At 39.4% G+C, this 18,009-nt stretch overlaps 1 protein-coding gene and 1 long non-coding RNA gene across 3 annotated transcripts in view; one reads left to right on the top strand and one right to left on the bottom strand.

The window, feature by feature from the left end:
* TACC2 (transforming acidic coiled-coil containing protein 2) overlaps window positions 1–18,009 on the top strand; it is a 129,622-nt gene that overhangs the window by 96,291 nt on the left and 15,322 nt on the right. The window contains exons 8-14 of one of the 2 annotated variants that reach the window (XM_037399281.1): window positions 1,273–1,308; window positions 2,771–2,831; window positions 3,876–4,083; window positions 7,926–7,987; window positions 8,825–8,940; window positions 9,699–9,870; window positions 11,307–11,447. In XM_037399281.1, coding sequence (XP_037255178.1) covers window positions 1,273–1,308; window positions 2,771–2,831; window positions 3,876–4,083; window positions 7,926–7,987; window positions 8,825–8,940; window positions 9,699–9,870; window positions 11,307–11,447 — 796 coding nt within the window. The remainder of the gene's footprint in view (window positions 1–1,272; window positions 1,309–2,770; window positions 2,832–3,875; window positions 4,084–7,925; window positions 7,988–8,824; window positions 8,941–9,698; window positions 9,871–11,306; window positions 11,448–18,009) is intronic. The other variant, XM_037399282.1, reaches the window with a different exon arrangement.
* Window positions 12,748–18,001, bottom strand: LOC119153195. The gene is made up of 3 exons (XR_005106086.1): window positions 14,314–18,001; window positions 13,547–13,690; window positions 12,748–13,459 (listed from the first exon to the last, which is right to left on the bottom strand). It is a non-coding gene; the product is annotated as an uncharacterized LOC119153195 (long non-coding RNA).

Raw genomic sequence — 18,009 nt, 5'->3', positions numbered from 1 at the left:
CCAAGGGGCAGAAAGGAGGGTGCTTGAATTAGGAAATGATACTGTAATATACCAGGACTTTTTTAAATTAATGGACAGTTTTGCAAAGCCAGGAGTTTTTATTAGCACTGTTGAGGCATGCAGAAATAAAACTCTTACAGACCGGTTTGAAAATGTGTTCCTCCTACAGAAAGACCGCAATTTCTGGGTGAGGCGTAAGAGAGGTGAAGAAGCCAGGCATGAGTTTAAGCCATCGCTAAGCTTGTACTACTTTGAATCTGTGCCATATGGTAGTTCTTACCTGGGTTAAATCAATAAAAATAGCCAGCATTTATCCTTGAATGAAACCTGCAGCAGTCTTAAGTGTTGACCTCCATGTGAAAAGATGAGAGATGTCAGCTCGATGCAAATTACTCTCTGGTCGTATACGGAAATGCTGAGCTGTTTTGAGAGAGATCGTATTGCTCAGATGATGCTGAACAAAGAGCCGCTGATGCCTCTCAAGTGCCTGCTTATAGTCACGAGTAAAAACAGGTGCTTGTGCAGACATTGCTCTCGAAACTCTTAGGTGACTGGGGACTGTGTTCAGAAATGCAAGGTGCCAGCTTTCAAGAGCATTGCACATTAAAACAGCCAAGCAGAAGCTGCCAAACTTATGAATAGATGAAATTTTTTCTTATCCTTAATTGTTTGGCAAGGTTTGCTTCTGATTTTGGGGTAATCAATTTGTTCTGTCGAACACAAAGTTAGGTTTCAGTGAGAGGCAAAGTAGATGAGATTTAAAGAAATGTCATTTTCTCTCTTGATTTAGGTAAATGATTTGTAATGGTCAAGTAGCTTTTTCTGAACTGTTGTAACACATCAGCAGACATGACCAAACCATGCACCATGCATAACCGTGCTCTTGCCATTCAAGAGCATTTCAACATCCCATATAATAACAAATACTGTGTTTTGAAAAGAAAGCAGGTGGCTACCATCAGGGAAGGCAAGGACGGTTAGTGTGTTGAAAGGAACTTAACTCAGAGGTGTCAGCTTTGAAAAATGTGTTTTGTAAGATGAAAGCATGTCAGAAGTATAACATTGAATTTTAAAACATTGAAGGACTTGATGAATATTTTTTTTTCTCCCCATGTATTTTGCAATAAAAAGTATGGGTTAACATTATGCAGGTAGAAAATATGCATGATCAGTTTGCCATAACACATTAACATTAACAGAGTATTTGTAGGTTTATCTTTTTTGTCAGTTCCTTCTGTCTGTCTCTCTTTTTCTTTGTCTTATTTGTCTTAGGATGGTAGAAGATGTGATGTCTGTATGTTCTCTGTTGTAAGTAATTCTCAGCTAACAGCTCAACTTTCCTCTTTGATTTATGGGCTTTTTAATTTTACTGATTTATTTTGCAGCATGATCAGTTATTATTCAGCATGAAGCTTTTATGTTAACTATTTCACTTCACTGGCACATATGAAAACTGTTTTAAGTAAGATGCCTGACTGGGAATGAGTTTGAGGAATCTATTGCCTCATTATCTGTCTGCCTATCAAAGAAGATCCTCTTTTAAAAACTATATAGATTTTGTATCCTTGAGCTAAAATACGGAAGTTGTATTTCAGCCATTGTACAATCAGTCTTTTGTAAATAAATTCTTTCTCCTTAAAGGAATAAGTTATCCTAATTACTTCTAACATTATAACTAGATAATTAGTAGCATCAAACACACCAATATTCAGCTGTCCAATTTATTCTCCCCTCTGAATGTGGTATTGATTTACCCTCTGCTGATTGAAACTCACCATTATAATTTCTAGTGTTGATCTTGCCATCATTGATCAGGGATGAGCTGGTGAGCAGTAATTTTTGCCACTGCATCTCAGTTCGAACATTAAGTCTTTATCAGTGAGTTTGCTGTGATATTTTTCTCCCTTTTCTAGTTAGTGAATAAATGTCTTTGAATAACTCTGGCAATATGCATCAAGAAAACAGGTAGATAATTGGTTTATTTCTTGTTTAGAAAATATTTTTAAACAATAGCGACTAAACATAAAAGCAACATTCATAATTATACACCGAGACATAATTATGTTCTTCATTCCTTTTGCCTGATTGAAACCTGTGGGGTTTTGAAGGGCTACAGTGTCCGTGCTCCCAGTCTGCACTATGAGAACCCTGGGGAACTGGAAGCAGAATTGCCATATTTGTTGTATTTGTTTTTAAAAGGGTCTGTTGTGCACATTTGTAATGATAGAGCTTTGTTCTGGCCTCTTGGGGAACAGCATCTGCCTCAGCAGCTTTTATGTAGTTCATCCAAATGTACCAAAGTGGTTTATTTTTTATTATTTATTTATGGGGTCATCGGAGCTTACTGCCCAAGTTGATCACAGTTTTAATTCTCAGGTAAAGATGTGTTTTAGACCTAATTTTCATATGGGAAACGGAAACAGACAGAAGCTAAATCATTTGCTTAAGGCCACTGAAGATGTCTGTGGAGGAGCAGCGATTTGAATTGCAATCGAGCAGCAGCTCTGTTCTGTAAATGTGTCAGTAGTTAGCATGAAAAATATGGCAATCCCGCTTTTCTCAGCTTTTGGGGAGTCAAGGCCTGTTCCACGTGCATGACAAGATTATGTACCTATGGCATGTTTCTCTGTGGTGCTGCTGCCTAATGGATGGGATTTTAAAGCGGACCGGCTTACAGAGGTTGCATTGTCTGTGGCTGTCTCTTGCTAAGTGTGAAGTGACCTGATTCTTGCTGGGATTACCATATTAACTATTTTAACTTTATTTTCAGTGATACATTTAGGGTGAAAAAATCACCAAAAAGATCCCCATTATCTGATCCTCCTTCTCAGGTAAAGTACTGCCTTATTTTGGTGCATGTAATTTATGTTCTTGTAGGGGCAAAAAAGGGAAATTTTATTTATTTAATTGTAGAATTGTACGTTTAATAATAAAGAGGTTTTTGTAAACAATATAAGCATATTGTTGTCCAGGTATCGCGCACTGGGCTATAATCATAAGATACTAACCTTTTGGTCTCTAGAAGTGTGTATACAACATCTATTAGATCCAGTATTTTCTGTGGAAATTCCAGTTAGACTATTAGTAAATGTACTGTGGAAGGCCGTATGTTACAATGGAACGACGATATGAACAAATCTCTTCAGTCAGTTGTCTGGAAAACTAGACTTAACTATCCACCCTGGTTTTTTTAGATTAGAAAGTAAGAAACTAAATACATCAAATTGGTGGGCTGGAAGGGAAATACAAATAAAACAAGTGGGCTGGTCTACCAAGAACATGTGCTTGGATGGTTTTATTCATTGTTGTAAACTGCTGGCAGGTGGTTTTCTTGGAAGAGAAGTTAGCAAAAGCTGTTCTGCCTAAAAGGCCTAACTGCTTTGATGTGGCACAGCTCCTTCCATGCTGCTGTTCATTCCTGTTATCCATCCTACCCTTTTATGTGTGCTGCTGGACAGCATAGAAGTTAAGGAAGGGTTCGTGACCTCGCAGACCTACAGAGGTTTTTGCTCCTATGAGGGAAGCCTAAAAAGTCAGGTTTGGTAGTCAAAGACTTTGGTCATGGGTGATGTGTGCCACCTGCATCGAGTGCCTAACATTTAAATGGCTCTGGATTTCCTTTCTTCCTTATTATCGAGGTAGCTTTGCAATATGAGTGTTTATCATTGAAGAGTTTAGTTATCCTGGGAGAACTCACTGCTCGTAGAGTCCTAGATGAAGTACTTCAGTATTTTTCATTAAGTATTTTGTACGGAACTGTGGCTAAGAGGGCAGAATTAAAAAGATGGCTTCGGTTGTGCAGAGGAATTCAGAGCCTAAACTATTTGATGTGTTAATGAAAGATAATAGAATTAATTTGCACTTGTTTTCTGCAGGATCCGACTCCACTGCCTACTCCAGAAACACCTCCCGTCATATCCACGGTGGTTCATGCGACAGATGAGGAGAAACTAGCGTCTTCAGTGACCAGTCAGAAATGGACCTGCATGACTGTGGACCTGAACACGGATAAGCAGGATTACCCACAACCGTCTGATCTATCCACATTTGTTAATGAGACTAAGTTCAGCTCTCCTACAGAGGGTATGGTTTGTAAGGGACTGTCTGCAATCAGCTAATGTTGCGTTTATTGAGGGGGGGGGGTTGGTTTGTTGGAGGATGTTGGTGTATACTTTGCTGAATGCAAACTGTATTATCTGGGAACCCTACAAAATTAGGCTCTTTGGTGCAGCCCGGGGAGCTTGGCAGTTTTGGGGAGCTGAATGTAAGACCCCAATAGCCCAACCTCAAGTTTTCAAGAAAGAGCAGAGAGGAAGCTTAGCAGAAAATGAAAGGGGCCTTCAGAGAAAGGCTTTTGCTTCCTTTGTATGGTTAATTGTAGACATGCTGTGTTCTTCTGTGCTTGCTACCTGTTTTATCAGTGCCTTCATGGGAGACTCGGGTCTGATACTGCTCTCGGTTAAGTGTTTGGGATCCAGAGCCACTGAACTGGAGATTTTGCCCGAGCCTGTTCCACTAACGTGAATGGGAGAAGGTCCCAGGTTAAAATTCTGCTCCAAGTTTTTGTATTGCGTGAAGACTGTTAATGTGCCATCTCTCCCCCAGGTTCCTAGGATCCAGATATCTTTATGCATAACGATGTGCAGGATATCCCCTGTGTAAGATAGTTGCCATTCACATGCCAGATAAAATTTCCTTCTAGATCAGCTTATTAAGGTTTTTCCCATCATACCTTCCTAAAAGCAGTTGTGAGCTAAAGCTGGAAGTTTCTGTTACAAGAACTGTCATTCCAGATCTGTGAAATGTGGAAGAGACAAAATGTAGAAAATGTGTGTGTGGCCTTCCTTGGTGTTCCCAGAGGGAATGCTGCTTTGCAACACCTGCTCCGAGAGCAGATTTTCAGCTTTGTGGGTGGGAAGAATGTAGGAGTTTAACTCGGCTTAAACATTTTCTTCCTTGGCAGAATTTTTTTTTTCCCCCCCCTAACCTTTCAGTCTACCATTAATGCCACTTTATGCCATTTTAGACTGGGTCTGAGGAGTTTTTTGCCTAATTAAAAACTAATTTAAGAACTGCTAAGCTTTTAGATCAGATGTGTTTGACATTAAAAGGCATGAATAATCACGCTGGTTTTAATGAAACCGCATATGTTCATATGCACGTGCTTGTGGGTTTGTGTGGCCTGGGCTCTTCGGAAATCTATTGAGTCTCTGTGCAGATAAGTATGTCAGTCTGGATAAATCCATTTGGTATTATTGTCAAATTATAAAATTCAGGCATCAGCTTTGCCTAATTTGAGTTTTAAAAAAACAACTTAACAGAAACCCTTTTTAGAAAAAAAGTTCCCCAAGTCTGGGAAAATGGAAATTATATGGAAGGAAATGGAACAAAAAAGTAGTGAGAGATACACTAAAGCAATCATTTTAGCTATCAAAGTGAGTAGAAGAAAGTGAGCAAAGCTCCTAATTAAATGCTAATTGTTGTCTCATGTGTGCTGAATGGTATAGTCGAAGTTTCAGATTTCATGCTAATTAAAATCAACAATGCTTCCGCTTTTCAGATCTCTTAAAAATAATATATATTTTTTCCCTTGACAGTCTTGGTCCTGTGGCGCTGAGACATTTTTGAGTAATTCCAGGGCTGTCTCTCAGTGCGAATATTTTTACCCCTCCCAGACTCTAGTGTGAGTGTTTTCCTGTAACCTAACACGGCTTTTGTACAGATACAGCCCAGCTACTGAGTCAGCCAGTACATCCCGCTCTCATCTGTTGCATGCGCTGCCTATAACTGCTGCCATTTTCGTGTTGCACAGACCAGGAATAAGCAGTAATTTATAGCAGAAAATTCTGCAGCTATTTGTAGGAGGAGTTGGAGGACATCGCTTAGTAAGTCTGTTGTATGTATTTATAAAAGATAATGATCTTACTCCATGGGATATCCTGGGCATTTGTAATTTTGAATATATAGAGATAACCAGAGCCTAAGGTTTTGGAGGGGAGATGATGTCTTAGAGGAGATACCTAGGAGAGGAGATAGAGTCTAATTATGCTGGAAACTTCTGAGAGCAATGAGACTAAACAAACTGCGTTTAGCGAGCCATGTTACTCCTTTTGTTTCTGGTTGAAGTATTTCCGTCTGCATCCTGCTGTTTTTTCAAATCAGTAAAGTTAAATACGTGTTGTCCCAAAAGTCAGTTCGGATTGCAATTGCAAAGCCGCTACCAGCCCAGCAGGCAGATGGAAGATCACTGCTGGCTGTGCCAGCAGAGGACAGTGCCGATACATCTCCTGCCCCTGAGCATGCTTGTACGCTCGCTCGGTAATTGCTCTCTGGTTTCATAAAGCTGCCCTATAAAGATGCGTGATGGACCTCATGGGGCTATGTGTATATAAATGAAATACAGAAAGGCAGTTGCTAAACACTAGGTGCTGTTATCTGGTATTTCATGCTTTCTCCTACAATTCTGCATCTAGTAGGTGGTTTGAATCTCGTTTCAGTTTTGGTTTTGCTTTCACTAACAAGAAGCTTGTATCTTATAGCAGGAGGTTGTCTATCTTGCCTGGCTTCCCGTTACCATTAAAAACTTCTGGTGCTAGGAATTTAAATGTGAGCAGCCTGCTATTATAGTGTTCTCTTCACTTAGACATTTTACTGTTAAGATCTCCCACCTGTCAAGTACTGAGAGTTTGTGGCTGTTCCTCTTCAGTGGTTGTTTCACAAAACACATAGACTTGTGGGATTATAGTGCTTGTACTCTACAATGCTTTTTATCATAAAAAATTTTTGAGCATTGTAAACTCATATTGCACCCTTTGAAACTTTTTTTTTTAAATGAAACACTTAAGAGGTTATCTTTGGGGTTGGTTTGTGTAAAGAACGAATGTCTTAGCAACAGTTGCTGTTTTCCTGAAAGCCGCCCAAATCTAGAAGAATTTTAGCACATACTTTTATCGTAATGTAAATGCTAGTATGCCATTCATTAGAACTTATCTATAACAGAAATGAAATTATACAAGTGGTTTATTGAATTAACTCATGGAAACAGAGTAAAATACAGCATTAGGACAATTTAGTTACATTTTCAATTTTTAAATTAAGGTGTCATTGCACAAAGTCTTTGCTTTTATTTGGGTGCAGGAAGGTATGCTCTTTTTTCCATTTTGCTGTGTTTTTTCTATCTGCTTCTATATTGACTACTGGGTGACCATGGAATGAAAAGAAATACTGTTTATTCCCCCCAGTGTAATTAGGAGATTAGAAGTGGAGAAACAGTAAAAATTTGCATTTTTATTAGGGTTTAGATTTAGGGTTCTTCGTAAATCTTTCTGCCTCAGGCATTTCCTCCAAAACTAAAATGTGAACACAGCCCAGTAAGCTGGGCTGTTGTCTCACCCCTTGTTCAATGAGCATACAGGTATTTTATATTTCTTTCCATCTTAAGTGATATCACAGTAGTCCCTCTTAATTAAAAATTGTGTGATAAAGATTAAGAAATAGAAATTACTGCGTTTCTCAACAGCTTTTAAAATCTTTTTGCGTACATTAAAGGAAACTGCTATCAGCATTACCAACAACTGAAAAATGTGTTTTCTGTGATAAGATAGAGGAAAGTTATCTGTGCTCTGAAAGCACTCTGAAAGTTTCTTAATATTCTGGCCGCTGGGGCAGAATCTTCAGCAAACTGATAAAGCTGCAATTCTTCAGGCAAATGAATTTGCCTGAAATGTGTCCTAGTTCTATTGTTGAAAATCAGTGAAAATCAATGTACCTTCTGCTTTCTCTCTGTATATTCTATTTTTAATACCTCATAGAAAAGCATTGAGCAGAATGGGAGTGGCCCTGGTAAATAAGAAGAGATCTCATTTACTTCTGCAAAAGTCATTTCATGGCACATATTTAATGTTTTTTTTTTGTTTCTGTTGCAGAATTGGAATATGGCAACTCATATGAAATAGAATATATGGAGAAAATAGGCTCCTCTGTGCCTGTAAGTTCTTATTCCATTTCCATTCATTTGCATTCCCTTGTCATAATATACTATCCTGATAATGCCATCAGCCTCACTACTCCTTAAATTAATTATAACGTGCCTGCAGCAGATCTGCAAACCCAGTTCCTTTAAATTGGCATAACCAGGGTAAATTGCATGTGCTTTGTTGTCCTGTATCCTGTAGAGCTTGTTCCGTTTTATTATTTTATTTTTAAGCTAGCATCATAGTAGTTCTTTCTGGAGATTAAAAGCAAATCAGTATTTCCAGCAGCGTAGAGTACAGAGCTGTCTACACCAGCTATTGAACTATTTTAAGAAACTGAGAGTAAAACTTTTAAGAAGATGGAGGGAAATCAGGAGACAATGCAGAATGAATGCGAAATATGGAACACAGTACTCTATGTTATCCGTTGTTTTGTTTTACTTCTATTTAATTCATGGATTTGATAGCTTGAGTAGATCCAAAGGGGGTATATCCACTGGGGAAGTTAGAAAAATCAAGCATGCATGTCAGGTGCTTAAACTGATTAGAAGTTTCAGCGGATAGTTTAGTAGCACTTCTGGTCAAGGGATGCCTCCTGCCTCACAGGACCAGAAATCTGATTAACGCCAAAGTGGGAGAAGAGCCATGACAAAGAGTGAGCTCTATGGGTTTTGTTCTTTAATGGTTTCTTCCTTGAAGGGATCATCTCAGTGTCAGCATAGACTGTATTACAGTCCTATATTATTAGTTGTCTGTCAAGTCATTTGGTCACTTAAGGCTTCAGTGACCTGAATCAGCTGTAATGGAGAATGGTTGAGTTGCTTAATGAGCCTTTCTTTTCCTGTTGCCAGCAGGATGATAGCACCTCGAAGAAACAGTCTTTATACCTAATGTTTGATGCACAGCAGGAGAGTCCAGTCAAATCGCCTCCCATCAGACTGTCTGATTCCACAACGCCATGCTCAGGGTATGTCACTGCAAGCAAATTCAGCAGTGGAAAAGGGTGTCGGGGAAGCGGGTTAACATCATAGCGTGTACACAGACAGTTCTTCCTCTCTGCCGCTGAGTTGTTTGCTTAAAAATAGGCTCCCATCTGTGTACGCGTATGATAGAGGGCAAAGAGACAGAATTTTATAATGGGAAGGAACATGGGAGGACATATATTTCTCCTTCATACTCGTACTCAATAGTCACAGTGGCAACTATTTCACTAGACAGTCGCTTCCTGCTTACAGTCTTTTTCGCAGATACTGAGGTCGTTTTCATGTCAATCTAGAAATCTCCTGATAGCCACTTTTCACTTGGCATTTCCTAGATATATTTTCTGAACAAGAAGTCTAGTTCTTAAGAACACAGGATGTGGGGCTTGTGTTTACTTCCAAAAATTTTGCTTGTTGAGGACATCTGTTCTGGTTGGTGAAAGTTGTTTGTTGGGAGAGAGGTAGGTCGCAACGAGAAAGGGGTAAAAAGGCAAGCGAGAAATATTTAAGGAATGTACGTAACATTTCTGATGGAGCTGGCTTTACATGACTTTGGTGCATTGCTTTGAAAGGATATTGCAAAGTGTTATGAAACATAATGATATGAAGTTGGGTGGAAACAATGTGTGTGTGTATATATTCTTGCATATAAACATATACACACACACATGAAAGTAATGAAGAGGACTTGTTTTATAAGGGCCTTGTGCTCCACCCTGAAAGCAGGTACACAATCTTTTTACAGGTCAAGTTTTGAAGACCCTGAAGCCCAGCAATCTTCTGGAATAAAAATACAACATCCAGCTTCCCGAGTGCTAGCTGCCAGCCAAGAGGCACACTTACAGCCACCTGACAAGTCAAAGCAGAAAGACCTAGAGCCCCTGACCCTAGGAACAACTCCAGAGGCTATTGAAATAGTAAGCAATTTATGATAAGTTTGGGAATAATTTTCCCGCAGAGATTTCTCACGTCATATAAGAGGTAGCAAAGGTGGATCTCAGAAGCTGAGTGAAACTCCACCTGACACTTAAAGACCTTGGTAGCAGCATGTGGTAGTACCCAAATGAGGTAGGTAGGTTGATGGATCTGATGGAATTCAGAAGAATTTTCTGAATTCTTACCATAGTTCAACATGGTCTTGTGTTAACTTATTCCAGGTTGATACTTTGAAGTGCTTTCTTTCTCACACAGGCTTTTTTACACTGTGCTTTAACCCAATATGTGAAAAAATATTTTATATATAAAATAAGGGGTTTGATATTTACAGAGAGACATGATCTATTCTGTTGCATGTACTGTAAAATTTAAAAATTTTGTCAGTAAACAACAGGTGCCCTTTCACATTTTCGTATAAACTGTCAACTCTATTGTTATCACCTGATACTGATAATGTAAAATTCAACTTTATGATCATTAGAACTCATTCCAGTTTCAGTTAAATCACTTTTTTCAGTGGTTTCTCTGGGTCACATTTGAATTGGCAGTGAGCCCTTCCTTGATTCCAGCCTGCACTGCATACAGACTTCAGAGCACTGGTTCTCAAATTCATGAAGGTTCCCTCAGGTCCTCCATTTTTCCAGGAAAACTTGTTCCACAAACGCCTGCAGCATTAGGCATGCTAAGCTATAGGACAGTATATTTACTGAGGAGTCAAAACAAGAGCTGCAGTATTATGCTTAATTGGTATTAACAATGCTGTTGATACCATCTCACAAAACGTTTTTTATGAGCTTGAATACTTTTCTCACAGCAGAAAGTGTTGGGTCCTCAAATCCCAATGGTCTTGTTTTTGTCATTGGAATTCTGTCCACCCTCATCTTATGTATTTATTCTGATCAGGTTATAATTGTGAACATAACTTAGTTTATCCCCAGTAAGCAGCAAAAGACTTTGCAAAGACTGCAAAAAGGGTCTTGCTGAGGTTCCCCTCAGTTTTAGTGGTCTTCAAAGCTTTTGGACTGCCTTAGAGATTGCCTGAACTGAACATAAGCTATTCTACGAGCAAAACCTGTGGTAACTCTTTGAAAACTATTGATGAAGTATCGAGAGTGGGCTGTGGTCCACGGTTTGAGAGCCATTGCTTTAGAGGTCCCAATATTACTTATTTCATGCTTTAGAGGTCCTAATATTACTTATTCGATGTTAGTGTTGGAAAATATACCCAGCTTTTAAATTCGGAAGAATTGTTCTTGATGTTTGTCTGTTACACCTATGAACCATGTATTCAAAAGTATTCTTCAGTGGGGCATGAAACTGCTAGGAGTCAAAGATCTGCAGACACGTATGTTGCTTTTGGCCTGAACTGCTTGGGCAAAAAATCTGTTGCTTATGCTATATCCTCCTTGCCCTTCAGACATCTCCTGAAGACTCCTTTGTCTCTGCTGATGCTCTTCTCAATAGGATATCTAAGAAAACCTCAATATGTGATCAGTCTGAATATCTAGATCCTGACTTAGCAGAAAAGAACCCCCCAGTATTTGCTCAGAAACTTCAGGTTTGTAGCAGGAATATAAATGTTGCTTTTCTTTAAGTTTGTCTGTTCACAGGTAGAGGAATGCTTTGCCTCATCTGAAAAGGGTGGGGGGAGGCTTGGAGAGAAGGTGGGAAAGAAGCAAAATAATGCTTTGATTCTTTCCAAAGTAACGTTGGCCTTTCAGGAACTTAAGGAACAGGAAACAGACACTTACAGCTATCCTATACCACTGATGGATATATTTTGCAGAAGTCTTTATGATGCAAATCTTTTAAGATTGAACACAGGACTTGATGTGTGGAGAGTTGTCTTGACACCTGGCCTTAGTAGGTCTGTGTGTGTAGATTGGTTTTCAGAGGTTTAGGCCCTAATTCTGCTGAAATGAAAATTAGGCTTTATTTTTCTAGTAATCTGTCTAATGCAGAATTTGGCACAGCTTCTTCTAGGAAAAGCAAATTGATCTGCAGACCAGTTCTGTATGTCAGGACATATTTTCTAGAATATTTATAGTGAGATTTTAAAACAGCAGAGGTTGAATTGGGAGTGGCAGCTGGCATAAGTTCATGTAAAATGAAAACAAAAGGAGACAAGTCTGTGAAAAACAGTTTTAGCTTCAGAAAACATTTATTTTACCTAAAGTGTTGTTCATATTTACCCCCCAATAACCATTGTTTGTCTATACAGCTACCTCAAAACTAACCAAAAACTGAAGGTTTGTATCAGTGTTCTCAACGTAAAAGGAATATGGATGTGTTTGTCACCCAGGAATTGCCAGAATTATATTTTAAAATATAACATTCCATTTTTGAATGTGTTAAACATTTTTGCTGTGTTCTTAATACATTTTTTTTCTGTGGATTGCTCACAACCAAACACTTGACAGGAGGAGTTAGAGTTTGCTGCAATGAGGATAGAAGCACTGAAGTTAGCCAGGCAGATTACCCTGTCTTCTTTCTGCTCCAAGGTATCTGTTTTGTGCCTGCCACGTGTGTGTGAGTGTGCACAGACTAAGAAACCGAGTGCTGCTTTTTCTTTAACAAGGTAACTAAGGCTCTCGGGGTGCAGTGCTAAGCTGTGCACACCTCAGTGTGACACCAAATAGCATGCTGAAAGCAGTACTGCGCACAGAAGTGCTGTCGCCTGCTCCACTCACAGAGTACCGCTACATCCAGATTAACAAAAAGCAAATTTGAAGGCAAGAAGCAGACACATACCTTTTGCAGGAGACAGATTCTGCAATCCAGGTGGCCATTTGTCATTTGTCTACAGCAGGATTTTTCCTAAAAGGTTTGATGGCAGAACAATACCAAACCTGCTTCTCATAAAGATGCTATAGATTTTGACTTTAGGGACATTTTCCCTTTTGTTGGTATTTTCAGCTTGAAATCAGACACCTTAACGGAGTTTGGAAGTGAGACATTCCATCAAGTCTGCCTTCAGGCATCTGAAGAAAGGGACTACAGCAGGTTTGGAAGGGCTATAGAGTCCCAAGGAGAAAAGGCCTCCCAACACAGTGTGTCTTGTTTCATGAAGTTCTAAACTTTTTTTTTTTTTTTTTTTAATTGCTGCTTCCAGTTGTGCTGACTAGTTCCGCCTCAGAGTGATGCTTTGCACTGCTTTAGGGATGCATGTGGTCCTCACTGTGTTTGGAATGGGGTGGAAGAGCTTGCTCGGATGCGCTGAGTTTGGTGGTTAACCAGTTGCACAGCCAGTTTAAGATGCCCTTCATGGTACTTATCAGCAAAACAGTCGAGCCAGAAGCGTTAGTGGCTTTTTTGGGAGGTGGCATCAGCTGAATGGGATGCGGATGGGATGGCAGTGTCCTGTTGCAATGAGACATACTTATTCCAAATGAGGGGACTGCTTCTGATATGTCCTCCAGTGACCTTCCTCTTCTTATACTGTCCATTAATATGTCAGTGGGAAGTTGTCTGCCTGATCCTATGTCATCTTGAGTTCATTGCCTCGTAACAACATTCAGGCTGGTTGTAGGGTAGAATTTTTTGGTGCATTAAAGATAAGTCATAAAGTAGCTAGTTCATAAAAGTAAAGATTAATTTTTTTTAGATTAACTGTACTTTTATGAAAAACAATGCTTATATTTGATTTATTTTGCTTACCTTAAATAGCCCATGAGCCAGCTGCACTTCCCAAAGTAAACTCATTCCTTGCAGATTTATAGGTGTTTAAAAGTATGTTGCTATAATCTTCTATTTAATCAAGAAAACATGTCGTTGTCTTCATTAGAAACCAAGCTTAACCTTCTAGTTAGGAACAGAAAGAACAAAGAAGGAAAAAATAAATGCCATTTTCATGTGTGAGCGCTGGCCTGTGTGTGTCCCCTCGCTCTGTTGCCCTGAGTGGCGAGTGTCAGAAGAGGGTGAGTGGGATCCTCTCTAGATCCCCTCTACCTCATTCTCTCTCTACCTCCTTGTCCTCCCAACGCTGCTTAACATGCAGCAGTCAGGCTCTCTACCACCAGGAAACAGTCAAGATTAAACCAAGATGCTACAGGTTACACAAAAGACTTCTGTTACACATCTGCATTTTTACTACCAGCCAGCAATTCAGAAACACACAAATTGTACTATTTTAGACTGAAAAGAATAAGTTTTTGCGTTTGTGAATCCTTGTGTGTTATCCAGGGGAAGATTCTGAGCTGCAAAAATGTTCTAATATGTATTTGGTTATGTGAAGTTATATTTTAAAGATGCTTTTTAACATCATTACAGCATTTTATTTTATTTAGAACAAGTTTATAAACTCCTTAGAACTTAGAAATGGGGAGTGGATTTCATGTGATTTTTAAAAAATGCCATTAATCTGTATAAGAAAGACAGCGAAAAAGATAAGCAGCGATGTGGAGAGAAAAATAAGCAAAACTCACCCTCTGACAGAGAACTGGCAGCCACACGTTGTCCAGTCAGTCATAGGAATGCTTTTAGCTCATTACAGTGGGTGTCACGTTAGGCTGGGGAGGACTTTTGTCCTTGTATAACTTTACTATTTCAGTGGGAGGTTGCTAATGTTAAATTGGCCTATGGTGACTACTCTTGTGACCTGCAGTGACTGATGGCCTGGATTAAGTATAATAGAAGCCACCAGATGACTGCAGTGACTTAAATTCAGACACTAACTGGCAGATTCCCTTCTGGTTGGTTGGTCTCCATTCTTTTCTTAATGTTGTATAATTACATTTAACATTTGCAAAACCACGTTGGGATGGGTAACGAGAATAGGATGCTAAATAAAGACACAAGCGCTTGTTATGGCAAGTTAGGTCACCTAAAATAAAGGTTAAGTACAGGCATTTTCTGCTAAGACTAGGTCTGAGAATAAGGATGTGCAATGTGTTGTTCTGACAGAGGGAGATTATTTGGCCACTCCCAAACTTCTTGTCACAGACTTCAACAACAGCAGGACTGGTCATCTGCTTTTACATCGCCAAAGATTTCTGTCTTCCAGCACTGAGATAAGTTACTGCTCCTCTGTTAGACAAACTCCATTAGGATGTCCTGTGGGCGTTTTTTGTAGGTGCAACTTGAACAGAAAGCCAAGAGGGTTTGTGCCCACCACCCTGCAGGTGCTGAGGTGATGTAGACTTGGGTGTGGAAATAAGATCCAAGGAAAGGGAAGAAACTGAAAGGAAAAGCATCCGCACAAATGGGATTAGTGCATCATAGCTTTGGGGGGCTCTCGTGGTAGCGAAGGAAGAATATTTCCTTCAGAGACACCATTTTTTCTAGTAAAATTTTACAAGCAGAGAATCTGCCTCATACAAGAAAGGAATATGCTTGGATTTTACTTGTTTTTCAGCACATACAAATAGGTCTTGCTTTGCCTCCATTGACCGGTCTGCAACCACATCTGTTAAAGCGTACACCATTTGATACGCACCCAAGCAATATTTGAGTGCTTGAAAAGGGCAAGCTAATTTTCAGCAGGGCTAAATACATACTCCTCTAAACAGCATGAATAAAAACTAGTTTTCCTTTTCATTCCAGTGCCTTTCTCTGTTTTCATTCAATTTGACCTTCTTGAAGCGAGGTAACTGCAGCTGGTTAGTCGATGTGCATTTATTCTCCCTCTGGTCAGATACCTGGTTTCGGTGAAAGATGCTGGGAAGAGAAGCAGCAGTGCACTGGGCTTTCAAATATTTACACTGAGATTGCAGTGACCTACATTTAGTAGTAATTCCCCTGCAGACTCTAATCTTTCTGTGCGAGGTTCAGTGACTTACAAATCCCTGTGCTTATTATTACCCCAATTAACTGCTTACCTTCTCAGCAATTAGGTGTTGAACTTAAAGCATTGACAGAGTTATTTTGGGTAATACCATCATCGTGTTGGTCAGGTGATACTATATTTTCAGGATAGGAATATTTGGAGGCAGCAAATAACAGTTACTGAATTGCGCATCAGTTTTGAGCTGTGTAAAATTGTCTTGAAGTAAAATTGCAGTAAAACCATGAGGACTTTTACTGGTTGCTCCTGCCAAAGAGCCTGGTTGTGACTCATGTGAAGTGTTTCCAGAATCAGGGCAATACTGGTCGGACCACTGCTACAAGCATTTCTGCTCGATGATTAAATTCCAAGGGTTTTTACAGTCATCTTTGGAAAATTTAAGTTGTTTTGCATTTCATTATTACTATTCATTCAAATGCAAGAGATAACTAGAGAAAACATATTAGTGAAGTGTTGAGCGCTATGTAGAAAGTATGCATAAGTATGTATTAAATGGTTTAAATATTCATTTTTCCTTAAAAATGTTCATCATCCTGACAGTTACTTTGACACATTTTTATGTGAGCTTGAGGAAATTTGTGTTTCTTTTGGCACAATTAATATTTTCCAGCAATCTCTTTGTGAGATCTAGCAAATTAAGCTGCAGGAGGCTTTTGAAATCTGATACATACAGTTCAACAGATTGATCTTCTGGATGGCCTTTCTTCTGAGGACAGCTTTGATGATCTAATGGCTCTTTTTCATCTCTCGGTTATTCTTGCCTTATGTTTGAGGAGGAATTAAAGTACATCTTTTTTGAAGTTGGGATACTGAGTTAAGCCAGCAGCAGTCTTATTTATTGACTGTTTCACCTTTACTCAGATCTGTGGACAGCACCATGTGGTTTTGTATCTATGTGTTTACATAGGTGTCTGAGCTTGTGTCCCAGATGTATTTTTTCCTACGTAGTTGTAAATTGGGAGATGCTTTCAAGAATACAGGCTCTGAAATGTTGATAGATCTTGTGATGCATTTTGCTCAGGTAGGGAAGTCCACAGTATTTGAGGTTGCACCTCCTAATTGTATTGGAATTGATCATTATTTTGTGTGTTCATGATTAAATGTAGTAAAACAGAGAAGGGATGGCCTGCTCCATAAACAATTTTTTGTGACATTTCAGTTCTCCGGCCTTTTTTATTCCAGTGTTGTAAGGAGGCAGTGTTTTGGTGATGGCTGTGGTGTCAGTACTGTCTGCTCCTCTCCTCTCTGTCCCTAGTAATCCTGATTCCTTTGGCCAGTTTTGTGCATATTTAACAGAGGAGTGGGACATTAAACCCCAGCAACACGAGGGTTTATTGTGTGACCCACCAGCAGCTGAAAAAAAAAAGAGTATTTTGCTTCCCAGACCACCACAGGCAATACCCAGGCAGGCAGGCAGCATGTGCATGTGAGCTGCTTGATGGCAAGATGCAAATCATAGGTAGGGGACGCAGGGACACACAGCTGTGGAGGTGCACTTGCTGCAGAGGGGTCTGCTCTCGTGGGGTTGCTACAGATCATGTCTCAAAATGCAGTGGGGTTTTTTTTGTTAAGTATCTTCCTAACTGTCTTGTATAATCTGTTTGGTTTTTAATGTGCTGCAACTTGGATTATTTGTATATGGAATTGTTTGCAAGACTTATGCAGCATCTCAGTGTCACGTACCTCTTTTTTGCTCTCTTCCTCATTTCACATGCTGCTCTCCCTCTGCGTTAATCTGAGTCGCTGACACGAGCAAAATTGGCATCTGCAAATAAAACCTCATTTAACTTACTAATTGCATGCTAAATACCAGTGGGGCAGCAATGTCACTTGTATATTCACACTTTTTATGTAATAACATTGATGATAGATACAGTATGTTGGCAGGTCAGACCTAAGAAAGTGAGTTGTCCTCTTGCTTCTGTTTTCGTGATCTATTTTTGAGGAAGCAGAATTTCCCTTAACAAGCTCCCTGCCTCCAATTCTAATTTCCTCTGCTGACGTGCATTTCTTGTGGATGGTTTGATGAAATTTCTGCATCAGCAAGTAGTAAATTTTCTAATATAGGACCTTAAAATATTGGTGGCAAAGTGCTGTCTTTATTTTCTCTCTGTAAGGATAATATGGCTCTCTTGGTGCTTACTGTGGCTCTAAAATGTGTATTTTATGATTGCTAAACTCAGAGTTTCTTGTCAGTGTTACTGCTGTTATAACTTAGTAGCGCACAGGATTCTGGTTCTAGCTCAGGACCCTGGTGCCTACCACTACACCCAGAAAACATGAGCTAAACACATATTTAATGGTTCATTTCTTTGTATTTAAAAAACCAAACACACAG

This window comes from Falco rusticolus, chromosome 9 (genome assembly GCF_015220075.1).
Source record: "Falco rusticolus isolate bFalRus1 chromosome 9, bFalRus1.pri, whole genome shotgun sequence".
NCBI classification, from domain to species: domain Eukaryota; kingdom Metazoa; phylum Chordata; class Aves; order Falconiformes; family Falconidae; genus Falco; species Falco rusticolus.
Note: the sequence above shows the minus strand (reverse complement) of the source record. Positions and strands in the feature narration are given on the sequence as shown.